The sequence below is a fragment of the Tarenaya hassleriana genome, unplaced genomic scaffold (assembly GCF_000463585.1).
Source record: "Tarenaya hassleriana unplaced genomic scaffold, ASM46358v1 Cleome5, whole genome shotgun sequence".
NCBI lineage: Eukaryota > Viridiplantae > Streptophyta > Magnoliopsida > Brassicales > Cleomaceae > Tarenaya > Tarenaya hassleriana.
The window spans coordinates 2,482,324-2,501,903 of NW_010967707.1; the positions used below are offsets into that span (position 1 = coordinate 2,482,324).

The following is a 19,580-nucleotide window of genomic DNA, read 5'->3' on the forward strand; positions in this document are numbered from 1 at the left end:
TCTTCCTCCACGCATTCTGGCTCGTCTTCGTCTTCGTCTTCTCCGGCAGAGCCACAAGGCAGCAGTAATACTCGTCAGGTTCTTACAGCCAGTAGAGATGAAGAAATTACTGAAGAAAAACAAGAACAGGTTTCTGTAGTTGAACATGCTGAGTGTTCTGATGTCAATGCAGAAAAAGTTGATAATATGTCTGTTTGTAGCAATGAAACTGTGAATAAAGAAGATGATGAAGGGTTTCGTAATGTGTTTGGGAGTTCCATGGTTTCTGAAAATGTTTCTGTCGAAAATGAAGGTGTAGTTTGTGATTCTCCACAGAGTGGTAGTGATAGTCCTCATCCACCCCCACCTCCTGTTCCGTCCCCAAAACCTTTTCCGGCAGCAAATCCCGATAATAGGAGATCAATCTTGGGAAGCTCTAATGCTTTAAGGATTGGAACAACTCAAAGAGGGACTGGGTCACACTCTGTTGTTCCCACTAAGAGTTCCCAAACTGGTTCACGGCCTCCTTCTCCAAGACCCCACAGTGAAAACGACGGCTACAACAGTGCTGATGAGCATAATCCTTGCTTTGTGCCCTCTTATTCCGATTTGGTAAGTTTTTTTTTTATAAAAATAGAAATGTCGTCTATATGCTGGTTTTAACTTGTTCAACACCTTCCCTCTATTATCTTGTAAGAATTGTCTTGTATGTCTAGTTGCCAAAGATATGTCCTCCCTTCTCGAAATGAGGGCCTTTGCATTCGTGTACCTAGGTGTGTTTCTTCCTATCTTGCAGGAAGGAGAACGCCAGTTTGAATATGATCTTAGACGGGCCAAAGGTTTAGAAGTTAGGCGGATGGCACAAGATGGCAACTGTCTCTTCCGAGCTGTTGCCGATCAGGTTTATGGGGACTCTGAAGCATATGATTTGATTAGACAAATGTGCATGGATTACATGGTAATTTTTTGGTCTTTTTTTTTTCTCGCCTTTGAATGTATTAATTAATGTATGATGCCAGCAGCACACACATGCACCATATGACTGAAGTGAACTTGCATTGATGGGACTGCTGTTTGCAATAAAGTTGTGGACTTGCTAAATTGTGCCGTGTTACAATTTTGGCTCTCCTAATGCATTTCATGGAAAGGAATATCACTTAGCCATATATCATGAGATTTAATCTTGTGTAAATGAGACCTGTAGAAAGAATGGATAAGGCATGTAATTAGGTGTTCCCTCCAAAATGTCGTAATACTAAGCTATCGGGATTTCTGCTGCATAGAAAGTAATGTTTTAGGTCTTCTAAATTTCCCTGTGCGCAAGAATGTTGTTAATGTTGAACCATGGGGCATAGCTTACCGTTTCTCGATGTTTTAGGAAAGAGAGAGGGATCACTTTTCTCAATTTATAACCGAAGGCTTTACGACCTACTTGAAAAGGAAACGAAGAGACAAGGTTCGTCGATTTTATCATTTATTCCAAAGTTATGAGCTTTAACATTAACAGTCAATCTAAATTGTGGCCTTGTGGCCTCGGTGGCAGGTTTATGGCAACAATGTAGAGATTCAAGCCTTAGCAGAAATGTACAACAGGCCTATCCACATCTATTCATATAGCACAGGTATTCTTTAGTTTGACATCAAGCTTGTTGTTCTTTCACTTTGAAAAAAAATGGATTTTACTTGAGAAAATATACAAATTTTCAGAGCCTATCAACATATTCCAAGGAAACTACAACACGGACATGCCTCCCATAAGGTTGAGTTACCACAATGGGAATCATTACAATTCTTTGGTAGATCCACATCGTCTGACAGTTGGTGCTGGCCTTGGATTCAGCAGCCTCCGAGGGGTGAGGATTTTTAGACTCTTTTGTGCTTGTTTGGTGAATTCTGTTCCGATCTTGTTTCGGCTGATCACAAGCAAGTGGAACGATTGCAAAATCCGTATTCTTCACACCGTTTTTTCACGGTCTTTCATTCAGAGAAACGTGGACAGGGAGCAGGTGAAAGCAGCTATAAAGGCTCAACAAGACCAACAGATCGATAATGCAAGTATCCGACATCGTTATAGAATCCTCGTCCGAATCTTTGTTTTCCTATGTAAGATGTTAAAATGCATGATTCCCTTGCACCAGGCCCTGTTATCCGAGGGGAAGTTTTACTCTGACCTTGAGCTCACCGAGAGGGAAATCGAGAGGTCGGTCATGGAAGCTTCGCGTGCCGAGTTTATCATGGAAAGGTTTAAGAAGCCGCAACTCGGGCCCGAGGACTCGTCTACCTCTACTGCTGAGCCATCCTCCTCGGAAGCTAGTGAGTGTTTTCTTATCAGACGAAGTCTCCTATCGAGTTAACGATTTGAAACGTTTTAACGATCTTTGGCAACGGGAAATGCTCAGGACCTTCGGGGAGCAAGTCGGAGCAAGAAACGAAGTCGTCGTCGGGAGGGCTGAGCAGCAGCATTCAGACGGTGTTATCGATGGGATTCGGCTATATGCAGGCGATGGAGGCGTACAGCATTTTCGGGGAGGACGTGGACTCGATGGTGTGCTACCTCCTCGAGATGAGCAGCGGCCGACAGAAAGGCAAAGCCGCCGAATAGACCGATGTCGGTCTCGAGGTATGAAACTATGGAAGACACCATTTTAGGGTTCTACTACTGATACTATGGAGGAAATTAGCAAACCAGTAGCTGCAGGGGAGATGATATGATGAATATGAGATGTATCCTTTTGTGGACTCACTTTGTGTTTACCAAATCAAATGAATGCTATTATACATGGTTTTAGCCCTAAAGAAGGCAGAGGCAATTACCAAAAAAGTAAAAGGACGAATAAGAGAAATTATCTTTGTGTATGTAGTAATTTTATATATATAAAAAAAATAATCATGTAATACTACCGTGAATAACGTGAAATAGCCCGTCTCTTTTTATTTATAAATATATGCTAATTTGATACATATTATAAACAATTTTATTTATAGCAATTTAAATTCTGTTAAAATGTAGCGATATAAAAGTGAATAACGTGAAATTGTACATATATTTTTTTTTTGTAAAAATGTAAAATAGTACGCAGAAAAATATGTTTTGTTATTAGTTGGTATATCGTTTTTATGACAATGTTTGGCCAATGGTTGTTGCCGAAAGTAGTGACCACTGACCACGACCAGAATAAGATGAATTTAAATAAATGTTTATAATGAGACTTAATAGTTCGTTAGTGGGTAATTAGTGTAAAAGTTAAGGAAAGATGGTGCTAATCTGTTTTTTTCCACTTAATTTGTAGGTGCACTTGTGATGATATAGTCTTATGTTACACTTAATGTGTAGTAGCAATATATTTTTACTAGGGAAATAATTTTATTTATTTATTAGTAAATCTTTCCTACTAAAAATGATTTTTAGAAAAACTCGAACTCGTAAATATATTAATTGAAAGAAGAAAACAGTTTCAATTTTCTCTCGGGAACTCAAAGTTTTCCATTTGATTTATGTACGAATTTCCCATTAAATTCAACCGGAAAGTTCTTCCCCAAGCAATCTCGAGCGTTTGGTTCCGGCCAAAAAGTTTGCGTCTTCTCCAACGCCAACCCCGTCTCTCTCTCTCTCTCTCTCTCTCTCAATCGCAATTCCAGGGCCCTTCGATTTTGGGAATCAAATTAGATCGAATTCCTGATTTCGAAACCCTAGAAAATGTCGCAGAACGGGAAGCTGATGCCAAATCTGGACCAAAACAGCACTAGGCTTCTCAATCTCACCGTTCTTCAACGAATCGATCCTTACATCGAGGAAATTCTCATCACCGCAGCTCATGTCACCTTCTACGAATTCAACATCGAGCTCAGCCAATGGGTATGTATTGATCCATCGCGTTGAAGCTCCGTAATCTACTAATTTTGCGTAATTAGGCCCTTGCCCATTTGTGGGTTCCCCCTTGTCTTCGACTGATTTGTGTTTCCGTGTCCGTTTCTTTGAATCAGAGTCGTAAGGATGTCGAAGGATCTCTGTTCGTCGTGAAAAGGTGCATCTTTTTTGTTGTTTATCGCTTCCCCCCCCCCCCTTTTGTGATGTTACTGTTAACTTCGATTGAGAATTCTTTATTGATGGACCCTTTTTGTTCTGTTTCAGGAGTACACAACCTCGGTTTCAGTTTATTGTGATGAATCGTCGAAATACGGGTCAGTTTCTCTTTCTTGATCATGTATCAATCTGGACTGTGGCTATTTTTTGTTGTTGTATGTGTTCTTTTCATAAGCACATGGCGAATTGGAATGGAGCGCAAAGGGTTCTTTGATTGATCCTTGGGGAGAAGAGTATCTGATGATTTCTTGTTGCTCATTCATTTTCTGCTTAGCTCTTATCATTCTTCTTGCCTTTTGATCGAAATTACATCTCTCTTGGTAGGGTTTTATTTTGTGTTCTTTGTACCTCTCTCCTTGTAGGCTAAAGCAATGTCTAATAGCTTTTAGAATGAAAGTATTCACGTCTTCCTTTGCCTCTTGTCCTGAGACTTAGTTTCATGTTACACACAGAGAGAGAGAGAGAGAGAGAGAGAGAGAGAGAGAGAGAGAGAGAGAGAGAGATTCTTTGCTGGTGGCAGTGGGGTGCGAGTAGAAGGTGTAGACTGATGCTGGAATAACGTCCCTGAATACGAGTATGATGTTTTCATTTTGTCTAAAGTTTATAAAATAGGTTCGAAGGTTGAATTGTGATATAGCCTGCCCACCGAAACTAGAAATTGTCGCACGTTCCTTTATGTGGACACCCTATGGCGGTTGAACTTTCAGTATGTAAGAATTTATTTTTATAATACATTTTCAGTATTCTGTGAATCTGTTTGCGCAGATAATTTGGTGGAGAATCTCTTGGGAGATTTTGAATATGAAGTCCAGGGTCCGTATTTACTTTACCGTAACGCCACTCAAGAAGTAAATGGTATTTGGTTCTACAATAAACGTGAATGCGAGGAGGTGGCTACTTTATTTAACAGGTAAATATTCTTACTACAATGGCACTTTCCATGGAAGCTAGCTTTTCGTGGTTGGACATTCTTGAAATTAGTTATAGGCCATAAATGATTTGACCGAACTCTGTGCGCGATTCATCTTATTTGTGCTGTTAGAAATTAGTGCTTGATTCTTATTGGGAAAATGAGGGCGTTTCTGGTAGATTTCTCTAATGACTGTTCGGACCGCAACATTTACAAATTTTGTGGGTCATTCTCTTGGTACCTCTGCCTCACAGTTTCTTGGAATGGCAGGATACTTAATGCTTATTCCAAGGTAAATCAGAAGCCAAAGGCATCATCTTCAAAGAGGTAAGAATTTCATGTGGGTTTGATTATATGCTTTTGACTGTTAATTCTTTAGATCCTCCTCAGTTAGCATCAAACTATGAGAAATGATGTCGCTTGCCTTTGATTATTTTTTTCTAATACGTAGAGTTCAATATCTTGTGCTTATGAATGCAGTGAGTTTGAGGAGCTGGAAGCTGTTCCTACAATGGCAGTGATAGATGGTCCTCTGGAACCATCTCCAACTACTGCTTCCACTGCGGATATTCCTGATGATCCTGCTTTCGTGAACTTCTTCAGTGTAAGTTTTCGAAACTTGAGTTACACATCCATCTCAGTATAAAACACTAGCAGTCGCAGCATATATTGTTTCAAGACTCTTTGGTACTTCATTTATGTTTTCCAGTAGATTTCATGAAATTTACGACTTTGTCAATCTTTTGGTGTTGTCTAGTCAGCAATGGCTCTTGGGAACACTTCAAATGCCCCGGCAAGCGGACAGCCATTTCAGCGACCACCAGCAATGCCTCCGCCATCTCACCCACCACCAAGCGGTGCTCCTCTAATCCCAGCAGCTCCACAGATAAAGTCACAGCCTTTACCATCATCTGCTCCTCTGATGCCACTTCTCGAGAACCCCGATTCAAACAGCAACATGAACATGCCCGCAAATCTGGTAAAGCCATCGACTTTCTTTGTTCCTCCACTGTCTTCTTCCTCTAGGATGATGCCACCACCAGTCGTCGTTCCTTCTTCTTCTGTGCCCACTGCCCCTCCCCATAATCCTAACCCAAATCTCCACCGCCCTTATGGTGCCCCATTGCTTCAGCCCTTCCCGCCGCCAACTCCACCGCCATCTCTCACCCCCACTCCCTCACCGACCCCGAACTTTAGCCCGGTGATCACAAGAGACAAAGTGAGAGAAGCCCTTTTGGTTCTTGTTCAGGTTTGTTTTCAAAACCATTAAAAAAACAATCTTAGTATCACTCTCTGTTCTTGGCTTTGTGTACTGATTGGTTCAAGATCAATGCAACAGGACAATCAGTTCATCGACATGGTGTATCGAGCTCTGCAAAACGCACATCAACCATGAGAGCTAAGGGAACGAGACACGACACCAGCCGCTTGCTGCGTGAGGTTTTGTGGTTTTGGTTTAGAGTATTAGGTTATTATTACTGTTGTCATCTCGGGTCCTACCTCGTAACGTTGTATGGACAACGCTCAAAGGAATGTATAAAAAAAAGCTGGCAGCGCCTGGTGTGGACAAGACACTCCTCAGTTGAATGTTCCATCATTTCTTATTTGTTGATTTGGCTTTTCTTGGGTTTATGATATATAATAATATTCCTGTTTTTGTGAGTTACTGATCGATTTAACTTTGACATCCGTTCTTTAAACATGTATTGTTCAAATAGTTTGCAGTAAGCATCCACAGGTTGAAGCCTTTGGAGTGTACTGCCACTCTTTTCGTCAAAGGTTGGTATCCCTTTTTCTCAGCTGTTCTTCGTTGTTCATATCTGTTCTGTAGCTGCAGCTCTTGGATGATTCGACTAGATGATGGGTTGGATTGAGAATTTTCCATGAAAATGAGATTTGAGGGTTTTCTGTATCATGTAGTTGTTGATTGAACTGAACCATCCGTAGAACGAACCGTGTGGAATCAAGATTCTCTTGGCTTCTGGGTTTCTAATTCTTGAAATCGAGCTCGGTGGATCTATTTTCGTTTTATTGTTTGCAGTTTGGTGGGCGGACGCTGTAAAAGGCGACAACAGTACCGACATTGGCAAGGGCCTAACGCTAAGACGGCAGCTTCTTCCTCGGTAAATGACACCCTGGGTATGGCTCAATCTTCCGAGTTCTCCTATCTGTCGGCGTTACGGTTTATAGAATTGTAAGTGTAGATGCAAAATCCCAATCTGGGTTTTGGTCGTATGAATAATCTCATCGAAAGGATACATCTGGACAGGAACCAAGGTCTTTCACTGATTTCCATTTTGTCCTTTAATAATTTAAAATTATGGAAAATTTGGCCGGTTATGAGCTGAACCGGAAAAAGATCTGAACATGGTCCAAGAGAAAACAGTGCGTGGGCCCTTTATGAACCGACAGACGATGATGCATAACATAAAATAACGTGCAAAACATGATATTGTCGTTTTTTTTCTTTTTAATTTCCCCCTAAATATGATATTAAAATCCTTTACGGTCTATGATCATTGTTTTGCGTCATCTATATAAAGATAACATTATATATTACAACAAACAACAAAGTTATTCACAATATAGTTGGTTTTAAATTCCAATACGATACATTATGAATTATTCAATATATATATATATATATATATATATGTGTGTATATAATATTTATTTAAGGCGATTACATATTATATATTTTCGCGAAATGAAATAATTATCAATGTGGTAACTTAACTCCCAACAAAACAAAGGTATGTTAACATAGCGTTCTCGTGCGTGTATATACGCACGCGTGGATATGTAATATATACATATTCTATGCATGTGTATATATATGCGCGTAGATATGTGATATATATGTATCAATAGAGCCATCACGCAACCTGCTTTATAAAAATAAAAAAGAGCCACCGTTGACTGAACCGTCACCTCCTTTCACCCCTCTATATATACATATATAATATATTCCATTTTCTTTGCATTTTCCACTATATCCATCTTTGTTCGTTTTAAAAAAATCAGAGTATGATGGGTTCGAGGACCGTCGATCTAAGCAGCAATGGTTCAATCTCAGCCGTCCATTCAGACGTGATCGGAACCCACATCCTGACCCGACTCGACGGCCCGACTCTAGCCTCTGCCGCCGCCACGTCATCATACCTGCAGACCATCTGCTCCGATCAAACCCTCTGGCGCCAAATCTCCGCCGCCACGTGGCCCTCCATCAACGACCCACGTGTCCTCCGCCTCATCTCCTCCTTTCCCTCCGGTTTCCGCTCCTTCTTCTCAGACTCCTACCCGTTACCCGACCCAAACCCGCCGCCGGTAAAACCCGACCCGGCATCGGAATTCATCTCCGCCGTCGATTTGTACTACCGAGGAGATCTCATTTACTCCAAGGTTCAAGAGACGAAGATCGAATCCGGGTCTCAACCCGGGTCGGGGTGGTTCAAGAATTCGCCGTTCCAGGTCGATTTGCTCGATCCGAAAGAGACAATTCCGACCGGGATCCGGTACCCAGGAGGAGATTACGAGTCGTGGGTCCGCGACATGGAAGAGAACACGACACTGAACTGGGTATTGATCGACCCGATCCGGAAACGCGCGGCGAACATATCGAGCCGGAGAGCGGTGTCGGCGCGGCGGAACTGGGTCACCGGCGATCTGGAGATACGTTTCGCGGCGGTGGCGGTGGCGGATAAGGCGGAGGTGACGGCGGTGGTGGCGGTGGGTGCGGCGGAGGTGTGGAAGGAGGTGGACGAGGAGGTGGGAGGAGAAGTGCACGTGAGGGACGTGCGGCTTCAGGTGGAGGACATGGAGGGAAGGTGTACGAATGGAAGGGACAGTTTGGTAATTTTGCAGGGGATGCTGCAGGGGAAGAGGTTTGGGACTGGGGAAGAAGACGGAGGGAGAGTGATGAAGACGAGGTACGAGGAATACGTCGAAGTGAAGAGACAGTGGAGAGAGAACAAGGAGAGGAGAGAGAGAGCTAAGGATTTGTGTTTTATCGTTTTTGGGTTCGCCCTGTTCTTGCTTTTGTGGTGTTTGATTCTGTTTAGGTGAGGGAGAGGGAGATACATACACAGATACAGCTACAGATACAGCTACAGATACATATACAGATACAGTTGCGTGTATTTGATTCTAAAAGATGATTCTTTCTTTTGTGGTTATCCGGTTTGGAGTGTCACTTTAAATCATTAAATACTAAAATTGATTAAGCGTTAAAAGCAAATGAAAGTTGAGCGTTGAAATTCAGCAACAGTTTTCAAACACGTGTAAATTGAATTTACGCAATGTCAAAATGTAAATGCAAATGCAACAGATTCTTGGTAATAAATTTCAAATCCCCCATCGTGCAAACTAATAATATCTTGAAAAAAATATCTCCCATTTCTTTTTGTTATATGTTCTCTAACAATATATTGGTGAACCATTAGCATCGCCATAAGTGAAGAAAGCACATTAATGACATGGGCCTAGTTCATGTGGGGTTTAAAGATATGTCTATAATATATTAATTTAGCTTAAAAATTATTTATAATATGATAGCATTAACTATATTGTTATATTTTTTTTTTGTAAACATATAAATATAGATGAACTAAGTTGTAACTTGAAAGCTGATTTACGAAAATCGAACAAAACATGGACGCGTGTAAAAAGGAAACATCCGAGCGGTCAATGATGCCAAAACTTCTTGCATATTTATATACAAAACATTTACTTAGTTTTTTTATATATTAAAATGTCTCTTTGTTAGTACATAACTATCAAAAGTAACGAAATTATGTTTTTTTTTAAATTACATTTTCATGATGACTTTTCACTATATATAATATTAAGGAGTTTTTTAAAAGTTATAGTTCGCCTTTTTTTTTATACTAAAATTGTATTTTAAATGTTACTTACCGAATTCTAACAAAAAAAAAATGTAAATTACCGAAAACCTTCACAGTTACGATATTGTTTTTGAATTATTTTTTAAAATGCCAAATATTCATATGCAAATCATATTGGACAAGCGAACTAGACTCTCAAAAGACTGTAGGTATATGAGCCCAACCCAACTAATGGCCCAATGTATGTTAACCGGATCAACGGTCCAATACATATTTAATATGCACATTCTCTCCCCACAAACAATTTTAATCTCCGTTATATAAAAAATAATATTTCTTACTCCAACACTCTAACACATGTTTTTCCTCCAATTGCGAACATACGACTCAAAATATAATGTGATCACATTTTTATTTTATTGATTATAACATTAAATTTACGGTGATTTCACTAATTCATTATTTTCATACCTTACATATCTTACTAATTATTTGATTAAAACATTATAAATTTAATGTTATAAATAATGAGATCAAAATCATACTATATTTCGGATCACATAGATCATATGATAACAGCTGAAAAATGGTATATGTTGAAATAAAAATAATAAATTAAAGATATTTTTTATAATGGCCCATTTTAATGTGCATTTTTTTTCCTAATAGTTTAGTCCACTTTATGTATTTATATATAAATAAAAAAAGTTTGATATTTTCTATGTATTTTTTTAACTTATATTAAACTTATTGTGTAGATTGAAAATTTGATGTTTGTTTGATAACTCTCCGAGTATTATAAGGTTTCTAATTATAATTTCTCATTTTTTTATTGGGGGACAGAACATACAAAGTAGTTTCCATTTCATAATTTCAGAGTTAGGTAGTATGTTGTACAAAACTCTACATATTCAATATCCTGTTTATATATATATATATATATATATATATATATATATATATAAATTCGAAATCTACGGTTTTATCCGAAAAGGGGGCCCACATCCCCGAACTTGTGAATTAGAAAGAACCATTGAGCTAAAACGAGATCCTCGCAATCTATCTTCTGCCACGTAATCTTCTCCACCTTCTATAAGCTATTTCCTTTGTCGTTGCATTTTTTTTTATTTTCGAAAACAGAACAAAAAACATCAAGAGAGAGATCAGTAGGAAAAAATGGCTGCGGCGATTTCGAACCCATCAACGGTGTTAGGGCTCCGAGGCTCCTCTCTCTCTCCCAAGAGACCCAACGATGGCTTCTCCTCTTGTATTCTCTCTCTCTCTCTCGAGATCGAAATGAAAATTAGGTTTATGGGTTTTGGCTATTTTTTCTAATCTTTGATGAACCTTTTCAGCATTTCTGAAACCAACGATGAGAGCCAAGAACCCTTTCAAAGTCGCCGGTTCATCAGGGGGAAGAGTCACCTGGTAACACCGCCTCCATGTCTTTTTTTTTTACCCTTCAGAAAATGCCAAATCTTTACTGAAATTTTCTTGGTGGGTACTCCGGAAAACGCGTAAAAATCGAAGCTTTGAGAGGAATTGGCTGAGGAGAGATCTGAACGTCGTCGGGTTCGGATTGATCGGATGGATTGCTCCGTCGAGTATTCCGGCGATCAACGGCAAAAGCCTCACCGGACTGTTCTTCGAGAGCATTGGCTCCGAGCTCGCCCACTTCCCCACTCCTCCGGCACTCACTTCCCAGTTCTGGTAGTAAAAAAAAAAAAAAACTCCGTATTTGCTTCTACTGCACGTATTTATGTACGTCTATATATACGTTACACGTGTGCGTGTGTACATACATGTTACAGGTTGTGGTTGGTGCTGTGGCACTTGGGATTGTTCCTCTGTCTCACTTTTGGACAAATCGGCTTCAAAGGAAGGACTGACGATTACTTCTGATTTGAGTTTGGTTCCGACAGCTTCTTAAATTAAGTCTGGTTGTTTATATATGTGAAGCATCTTATCTGATTTTGTCCTGTATCTCTCTGTGTATGAACTGCTTAAAAACACCGCAACTCGAAGGTGGTTTCTTGTTGGATCGCTCATATCTTTTTTTTAGCAAAAAAAAAGGAGGAAGAAGAAGAAATGTAGTGTGAAGTATAGGTGTATTTGTTCGTTCTAGGGCTGAAAAACTTGATTTTCGGATATCTAATCTGTCCACAAATCGGATATTCGAAAAATCTTGAATTCGCCCACCGACGGGTTTGGATTCGATGACAACAAGAATACGATTTTCGGGTTCAGATTCGGGTATCGGACGACGGCGAGAACTCTCATCGGTGGATGACGAGAGAGTTCCTATCGAAAATCATGTATCCATACAACTCAAACGATTGGTATATTTGGGGTGGATACTCCAAAATTTCCAAATCAGATCTCTCCATACAACCCTAGTTTATTCCATGATACAAGTGATATAAGGATAGAGATGGGCCTGAGGCTATGGAAGAGTAGGCCCATTAGCCTACTAACGGCCCAAACTTATGTTGGGCTTTCCAAATTACAATCGGTTTAGATGTAACGAAATCGAGATATCACACATTGTAACCATTCTCTTTCTTCGACCGTAATAATTGTCTTACCAATTCGGAAGAATAAAGAAAAACTATCATATTGAATGAATAACATTGGAAAAATTATCTTTCGTGTCGATCATCAAGTTGCATGGTAGGAAAACTATCATGTGGATTCATATATATGTTTAATGTCAAGAAAACTATAGAATAGATTCCCGATATGAGAGGGAGATAGTCGGTGGAATAATATATGATTGAGAGAGAGGTTTTGTAAAAATGTTTTTTTTAATATTTAAGAAAATTTTAGATAAACCTATTGAATTGTTTAAAGGCAAATTTTAAACTTAACAATGATTATTTGAGAGAGATAAAAATCATTTCCATAATAATAAGATCTTCATATGTAAGAAAGGTCCGTACCCGGAGGGACGAGCATGACTTCGGAAAAGTACAAAAACCAAGTAGGCCATTTTCCATTCTAAATATAGAATCTTTATATTTGATGAAGTAAATACAAACAATTCATTTGTTATTTTCTATCTTTCTAAAAATAGAACTCGGCGTATTTAATATTTTATTTACATCAGTCGGTTTGAAGAACGATGTTGTCCTGATCTGACTACGTGAATCTTCATGCCTGGGTTTCTTCTAGCCAATCACACTTCGCCACGTTATAAAATAAATCGGATTCTCTATTTCAGTTGCCGTCTCATTCCGCCACGCCAACCTTCTTCCACCTCAGAAACCCGCTAAATATAAAAACCAAACCCTAACGCGAAGCAAAGTAGCAGTCCCAAACACCACGCGCGAGCGCGTGGGTATACGCACTTGTCCCACACACTCAACCACGTGTGAGTGTATATATGGGAATGTACGACGAGTGTACTTCCAGACAATCAAAATTCTCAAGCAAAGCATTTTTTTTTTTGGAGAAGAAGAAGAGTTTGGCGGGAGAAATGTCCAGGGAGACGGAGATGTCGATCGCTGTGTCGGAGCTGTACCCTGGTTTCAGATTCTCTCCGACGGACGTGGAGCTGATCTGTTACTATCTTCGCCGGAAAATCGCCGGAGAAGAGAGATCCGTCGCTGTCATCCCCGAGGTCGATATTTACAATTACGAGCCTTGGGACTTGCCAGGTTCCCTTCTTCTTCTCGTTTCTGTTTTTCTCTTCAATTAAAAAAAAGAGACAGAGATGGGTCGGCGAAAACTCACCTAAAGTTTCCAAATTTAGAGGTTTTAGTTACTGGGTTTAGGTTTTGATCGCCCAGTAAGTTGCTGACATGTTAGATTTTTTAGTTTTTCCTTGTTCAAGACAATCAAACTTGTTGTACGGAATGTACAAACCAGATTACTGTTCATACCGGACGAGTTCTGATCCAGTTCAGTTAGAAACAGAGTGTTCATCCCCCAAGAAACAGAGCAGCATCATGAACACCGTGTAGAACAGAAAGGAGGAGCTCTATTTTTTTTTTCCGACAGAATCAGTGTAACTCGATTAAACATTTGTGTTACAGACAAGTCGATACTGAAGTCGGAGGGCGAGTGGTTCTTCTTCTGCGCCAGGGGAAGGAGGTATCCGCACGGGTCGCAGAGCCGTAGAGCCACGGGGCTCGGATACTGGAAAGCCACGGGAAAGGAACGTAACGTGAAAATGGGTACTCAAGTGGTAGGAACCAAGAGAACACTCGTCTTCCACATCGGCCGAGCTCCACGCGGCGACAGAACCGAGTGGATCATGCACGAATACTGCCTGATCGGCGCGCCTCCGGTCTAACCATCATTACTATTATTATTATTATTATACATCATATCCTCTTTCTCATTCTTCTTCTTCTGATTCTTCTGGTTTTTTGATTTGATTATGTTTCCTCCCTTGTGGAACTGGCAGGAAGCTTTGGTCGTGTGTCGGTTAAGGAAAAACTGCGATTTTCGAGCTAATAATAACTCAGGCAAAAAACAGATGCAAGATGCCGATTGTGATGATCATAGTAATATGTCCAATGACTGTTTTCACCACACCGACGGCGGTGCTTCCGAGGGCGAAAACAAGAATACGGATTCGTTTTCAGCTTCCGCTTCAGAGTGGAAACTATGGAACGATACTAATGCTGAATCCTCGAACAACGCCAATGTAGATTTCTTATCTTGACCTGAAGGGTTTTCGGGTTTTGAAAAAAAAAAACCCCGAAAACCCTTTGAAAATCTTGATTGGGTTCTCTTTCTTATCTTGGCAGATTGCTCTGTAGGATCACATCGACGAAGAAGACTGCGAAGACTGCGATGAAGAAGACGATGATGATTGTTATGCCGAGATTCTGAAGGACGATATAGTAGAACTCGACGAGACTACTAAACCAACATCTAAACCGAGCAAAGCGAGCCAAGCATTGAAATCAAACCTGACTCGTCAGAAAACACTATACACCGACGCATCATCATCGGGTTGTAACGAGTCGTCTAAGTGTGGAAGTGAGACAGAATGGAACGGAATGACTCGGTGTTTACTCTCCTTCCGGGATCATAACATCGACTGCTGGAGATTCCAAGATTTCGGTCGGAAGAAGAATTTTGATGGCTGGAGGTTGAAGGGCGTTTTCTGGGCGGTGGCGCTGTTTCTGGTTCTAATGATTTCGGTTGTTTGGGCTGCTTTTTCCGGCTAAGGGGACGAAGATAAATGCGACTTTTTTTTTTTTTTGCGAAAATGTAGTAGTGAATCTTGTAGTAACGTAACGTGGTTCCAGAGTCGTTATTGTGTGATGTCAAGATATTTGTTTGTGATGGTTCTTGAGTGTAATTTTCATGCTTCTCTGGGGGTGTTTTTGACTCTTTTATAAATATATTCCACAATTGTAAATATCTAGAATATAAGGGGTGCTGAGAAAATATAAGATAATTTTTTTCGTTGGTCTGGAAACTTGGCCTGCTCTCTGGCCGTACATATGCTTCGTGACGCCGAGGAAAACAAACAAAGCAGTTGGGCGAAGGGTGAGAGAGAAGATAGTGAAGCTTCTCGAGTGGTTGGCGATAATGGCGACGGCTCTCCTATTTCCTCCTCCTCCCTCTCCCGCTTCTCTGCGGAGCAAGGGAAACCCTAGATTCTGTCTCTTCTCTTCGATTCGTGTTTCCTCGGAGCTCAACAATCCCAAGAAATTCAGAAGCAGGGCCGTCGGAGAGAAGACCGGAGAGGTCAGCAAGAACACTTCGTCATCATCGTCTTCTTCTTCGGCGGAGGAGATCACGAAGAAGTATGGGCTTGAAGTTGGTCTTTGGAAGGTAAAATTTCTAGCTTCTGTCCTCGAAATCTCGATTCCTCTTTCGTCCTCTTCGATGCGAAGAGAAGCAATCGGTCTTGTTCCCCTGTTTCTTGTCTTTTTTGGGAAAGACGAACAAATTAATTGGACAAGTTTTGATTAGTTGCTATTCTGGGTAATGTTGGGGTTTTGCTTTGGTTGCGATGCTTATCAATCATCATGATGGGTTCCATCGTTTCGAAGATGAATTCATTCGATTTCTCATGTTACTTCTGAAATCAAATGAAGAAAGAATAGATTCAGTATATAAGGCAGTTTTGTAATGTTGTCTGAGAGTAAACCTTCTGTGCAGATATTCAGCTCCAAGGATGGAGGAGGAGACGGAGAGAATAAGAAGAAGAAATCAAAGACAGACGAAGCCAAGGAGCTGCTCGCTAAGTATGGAGGTGCCTACTTAGCCACATCCATTACTCTCTCATTGATCTCATTCTCTCTGTGTTATGCCCTCATCAGTGCCGGTATCGACGTTCCATCTCTTCTTCAAAAGGTTGGTTCATTTCCTCCATGCCATCAAAACCTAACTTCCTGTATGTACAATTATCTGATTCGGGTTTCTGTTTCCTGGGTTTGCATTCTGATACAATCCGGAAATGGATATAGGGTAGATGTTTTTAGCCAATTTCAGTACATAACTCGTCCACTTTCACCCTATTGTTTCGGCTCACAGATTCTGTAACTATGATTTTCATTAGGTCGGGATCTCAACCAATGAGGCTGGAGAGAAAGTCGGGACCTTTGCCCTTGCTTACGCAGCACACAAAGCCGCATCCCCGATAAGGTTTCCACCTACAGTCGCACTGACACCTATAGTAGCAAGTTGGATCGGGAAGAAAGTCGGAAAGGATGACTAGTTTTCCCAATAAGCTGTAGTCAGCTCATAGTAAATAGTTATCTCTCTACAAGGTATCGAAACTCTAATCTTCTATATATATATATATATGATACCAACTGATACAATGGTGATAATCACGGTCCAAAGGTACACAGTCTTGTCAAGTTCCTTGTTTCGGAACGGTGATTATCTTTTCCTATTCCACTTGCGTACAAATATCTAAGCATTTTGGTATTAAGATGACTTATAAGTGAAAGAGATGCTACAAGATATACAGGAAAGGAGGGAGCAGAGGACGTACATCGCAACCATTTTCTTTATCCCTCCCGAGTCTTTCGAGTTATGCAGAAAACGAAGCTGACAGCTCATACCGTTCACCCGCTTGTAGAAGTTGCAGCCTTTGGGTTGAACAATGGAGACTCGGGTCTCGGAATGGCATATTCTTCACAGAGAGGTCCCAATTCCGTCCATTGCATGTCAGCTGAGTTTTAAGAATCAGGAAACCCAATATATTTACAGTTTCAAGTAGCGAAAACCAGAAAGAAGATGATTTGCGGATGAAAGGATACGTTCGATCTGCCAAAGTTCTGTAATACTAACACCTAAACTGGCATCTGATAAAAGCCAGTAATCTGCATCGGCCTGCACAAGCAACAGAGAAGTTCAGAGTCTTTTGAGAGTATGAACAGACATTTGCAGGAATTGGAAGGATAAGATGAGGGCTTACGTCAAAATCATCGGGAATGATCTTCGTGATCCCGGTACTTAAGTCCCGGGAGGGGTCAGCACTTGAACGCGTTCTTTGATCCTTTTGTTCTCCCTCTTCTGCGTTTTCCATTTCAGCAGTGAGGACTGAACTCGATGGAACTTTGGGCATTGCTTCTTCACGATGAATTTCCTCAAACTTCTCTTCGAATTGGCTGAAGAAGAGTGTACCCATGAGAGTAGATAGCAAGACAGGTGAGAAAGACGAATCCTTTCAGTTCTTTAATAACTCGAGAAGATGTTCAATGGCGGGGATCACAGGCATTGTTAGAAAGGGAATAATACCTGACAAGATAAACATCTATAGGGCCCATTGTACTTCTTAGAACCATCCTGTATCTTCTCAGTGGATAATCAACAGCCTGAAACAGAAATGAAATACCAAGGTTAAGCCAGAAAATGTAGAAAGAAAGAATGTGCCCATTGCCATTATTACCTCATCTGGATCTGGGACTTCAAGAGTGGTTCCGTGAGGAGCTTTAATGGCAATGAGAGTTTCGTTCTAAAATGTGAAACAGGAAGAAAGGCAGTCACATTTCAACAACAATATCAAAACTATTGGAAAGGATGAAACTCTACCCAATCTCCAATCTAGATACTGACCTGTAAACATGGCAAGCTTTTGATGTCTTCTTCGGTGATGAAAAGCCACCTAATAACAGAAATTACGCCAATTCAATCAAAGAGGACCACCAGAAGATTTTGTCTGGGTGATGGATAGAAGAAAAGGACCTCACTTTCGATTCTCTTCTTCTTCACTGAAGCCCCTCAACCTCTCCTGCATTGCTCTGTAAAATTTATAGGAGTAACTCAGAGAAATAACAAAAGACAAATGAACAATGTGTTTGATCTAGTAGCCATACGAAAACAACCTTATCTGCTCATCTAGTTGTCTCTCTTCGCCGGTAAGATCCTGAAGTTCTGTCTGCACATGGGTTCATGATTTATGAAACAGAGTTCAAGATCATATATAGAGAAAGATTTGACATATACTACGGAAATGGACAGAAAGGGTTTATCAGTACCTGCAAACGGGCAACATTTTCAATAGCCTCCCCTGGACCTAAGACCCCAAGGCCCCTGAAATAAAGAAAAAGGGTATGTGGCTTCTCGAGCAAAGCTTTCGAGAACATACAAGAGAAAGAATGATAAACTAGTATCCTTACTTCCACTGGATTCGGTTTTTGAGTTTTTTCTCTATCAGGCCGACTCCTTCCAAGACATTCGTAATATCATATATACGCCTCTTCTGAACCTAGAGAGGCATAAGGATCATATATCAGCAAACTTTGCATCAGAGAGAGAAAAGGAGATGGGTGTAAAGAGAGAATCACCTCCAAAATGCTGGCAGCTTTATTCAGATCAAGAACCCCATCTTCCGCCTGTTGGATTAAAGCAATGAACTTTTTCGTCAAGAGACCTGAAACAGAATGAGAAGAACGCGTACATCACATGTGGCAGATTTATTCATCTACTAGGTCGAACAAAAATATGGCGATGCGATAAATATGATGAATTTATTTACCTACCTAGGGAACTGTCGTACCGGCAGGCAGCTCCAAATGCATTGTTGGTGCCACCAGGAGAACCTGATAATTCATGTAACCTTTCTCATCAGCCAACACGAAGATAATGTTTTTGGACATGAATGAACAAAAACGGATGCGTACCTACGGATTTTATATCTCTTGAAGTAACAAAGCATCATTCCACAAAGAAAAACAAATACTATGCAGCATATATTCCTTACTTAGATTCGAACCAGGAGTTGATGGACCATTTTGTTTGGACCTGGCCGACCTCGATGTTTTTTGAGCCTTCCCTTTCGCCCCGAGAGGTGTTTGGACAGAAGTGAGCACTGCTTCACTGTATCCAGGCACATTAATCGAATCTCGGGTCTCAGCTTCATGATCTGTTCCGTCTGACTTCCGCTTGGACTGCTATAATACAACAAGTTTTCTAAGATGACCAATTGGGAAACTCATAAAAAAACTGAAAGGATGAAAGTGGGAAGAGCAAAAGCTTTCACCTTCCAAATTCATATAATCTGATATGAAATTGTTAAACGTATTTCAGTGGAAATGCTAAGAAATTATGGTTTGGTACAAAATTGAATGTAGCATTCTCAAACTAAGAATGCTATAAAATCCAATTCTGTGAAATCTGCATGCTTGACAAACCAGAAACTTACAGTAGACTTAGCCACGACGGAATCGCCCTCCCGATCCGCGCCTTGGTTCGTAGAAGCGGAACTGAAGCGATGCAAGTCTCCGGGAGACAAAATCGGTGGTTTCATGGAAGAAAAAGGAAGCTGCCGCTTCAATGGCGGGGGGCG

At 40.6% G+C, this 19,580-nt stretch overlaps 7 protein-coding genes across 11 annotated transcripts in view; 6 read left to right on the plus strand and 1 right to left on the minus strand.

Moving 5' to 3' along the window:
• The window catches only part of LOC104826435 (OTU domain-containing protein 5-like), a 3,932-nt gene extending 1,173 nt beyond the window's left edge, over window positions 1–2,759 (plus strand). Inside the window, exons 3-10 of one of the 2 annotated variants that reach the window (XM_010559125.1) lie at window positions 4–591; window positions 776–937; window positions 1,358–1,435; window positions 1,523–1,601; window positions 1,687–1,832; window positions 1,965–2,030; window positions 2,118–2,292; window positions 2,379–2,759. In XM_010559125.1, coding sequence (XP_010557427.1) covers window positions 4–591; window positions 776–937; window positions 1,358–1,435; window positions 1,523–1,601; window positions 1,687–1,832; window positions 1,965–2,030; window positions 2,118–2,292; window positions 2,379–2,581 — 1,497 coding nt within the window. In that variant the 3' untranslated portion in view covers window positions 2,582–2,759. Of the gene's footprint in view, window positions 592–775; window positions 938–1,357; window positions 1,436–1,522; window positions 1,602–1,686; window positions 1,833–1,964; window positions 2,031–2,117; window positions 2,293–2,378 lie in introns of both variants that reach the window. The other variant, XM_010559126.1, reaches the window with a different exon arrangement.
• A 683-nt stretch (window positions 2,760–3,442) lies between these two features.
• On the plus strand, window positions 3,443–7,245 carry LOC104826436 (mRNA-decapping enzyme-like protein). 2 transcript variants are annotated; one of them, XR_773772.2, is made up of 9 exons: window positions 3,443–3,835; window positions 3,964–4,004; window positions 4,112–4,161; window positions 4,829–4,973; window positions 5,244–5,300; window positions 5,454–5,577; window positions 5,731–6,222; window positions 6,313–6,752; window positions 7,015–7,245. XR_773772.2 is itself a non-coding variant. In XM_010559128.2 (8 exons), exons 1-8 carry the CDS (start codon window positions 3,677–3,679, stop codon window positions 6,367–6,369), a joined length of 1,125 nt encoding a protein of 374 aa, XP_010557430.1. In that variant the 5' UTR covers window positions 3,443–3,676; the 3' UTR covers window positions 6,370–7,245. The 2 variants fall into 2 exon arrangements, 1 of the variants encoding a protein (XP_010557430.1); XM_010559128.2 differs by having other exon boundaries at window positions 6,313–7,245.
• Window positions 7,246–7,674: 429 nt separating this feature from the next.
• Window positions 7,675–9,151, plus strand: LOC104826437 (F-box protein At2g27310). Its single transcript, XM_010559129.2, has one exon. The coding sequence runs from the start codon at window positions 8,001–8,003 to the stop codon at window positions 9,036–9,038; it is 1,038 nt and encodes a 345-aa protein (XP_010557431.1). The 5' UTR covers window positions 7,675–8,000; the 3' UTR covers window positions 9,039–9,151.
• Window positions 9,152–10,941: 1,790 nt separating this feature from the next.
• Window positions 10,942–11,865, plus strand: LOC104826438 (photosystem I subunit O). Its single transcript, XM_010559130.1, has 4 exons — window positions 10,942–11,084; window positions 11,173–11,245; window positions 11,348–11,527; window positions 11,629–11,865. Exons 1-4 carry the CDS (start codon window positions 10,994–10,996, stop codon window positions 11,717–11,719), a joined length of 435 nt encoding a protein of 144 aa, XP_010557432.1. The 5' UTR covers window positions 10,942–10,993; the 3' UTR covers window positions 11,720–11,865.
• Window positions 11,866–12,885: 1,020 nt separating this feature from the next.
• Window positions 12,886–15,163, plus strand: LOC104826439 (NAC domain-containing protein 40). Of its 2 annotated transcripts, none has more exons than XM_010559132.1 (4): window positions 12,886–13,473; window positions 13,852–14,105; window positions 14,226–14,468; window positions 14,572–14,662. In XM_010559132.1, exons 1-4 carry the CDS (start codon window positions 13,200–13,202, stop codon window positions 14,581–14,583), a joined length of 783 nt encoding a protein of 260 aa, XP_010557434.1. In that variant the 5' UTR covers window positions 12,886–13,199; the 3' UTR covers window positions 14,584–14,662. The 2 variants fall into 2 exon arrangements, with proteins under 2 accessions (XP_010557434.1, XP_010557433.1); XM_010559131.1 differs by having other exon boundaries at window positions 12,894–13,473; window positions 14,584–15,163.
• Window positions 15,164–15,271: 108 nt separating this feature from the next.
• On the plus strand, window positions 15,272–16,679 carry LOC104826442. The gene is made up of 3 exons (XM_010559135.1): window positions 15,272–15,610; window positions 15,941–16,135; window positions 16,341–16,679. Exons 1-3 carry the CDS (start codon window positions 15,365–15,367, stop codon window positions 16,497–16,499), a joined length of 600 nt encoding a protein of 199 aa, XP_010557437.1. The 5' UTR covers window positions 15,272–15,364; the 3' UTR covers window positions 16,500–16,679.
• Window positions 16,553–19,572, minus strand: LOC104826440 (transcription factor E2FB-like). Of its 2 annotated transcripts, none has more exons than XM_010559134.1 (14): window positions 19,437–19,572; window positions 18,996–19,182; window positions 18,775–18,834; window positions 18,580–18,665; window positions 18,412–18,500; window positions 18,271–18,325; window positions 18,118–18,170; window positions 17,983–18,033; window positions 17,849–17,897; window positions 17,682–17,747; window positions 17,531–17,607; window positions 17,208–17,400; window positions 17,050–17,122; window positions 16,553–16,961 (listed from the first exon to the last, which is right to left on the minus strand). In XM_010559134.1, the coding sequence occupies exons 1-14, from the start codon at window positions 19,539–19,541 to the stop codon at window positions 16,855–16,857; spliced, it is 1,251 nt and encodes a 416-aa protein (XP_010557436.1). In that variant the 5' UTR covers window positions 19,542–19,572; the 3' UTR covers window positions 16,553–16,854. The 2 variants fall into 2 exon arrangements, with proteins under 2 accessions (XP_010557436.1, XP_010557435.1); XM_010559133.1 differs by having other exon boundaries at window positions 18,996–19,185.
• Between the last annotated feature and the right edge of the window lie 8 nt (window positions 19,573–19,580).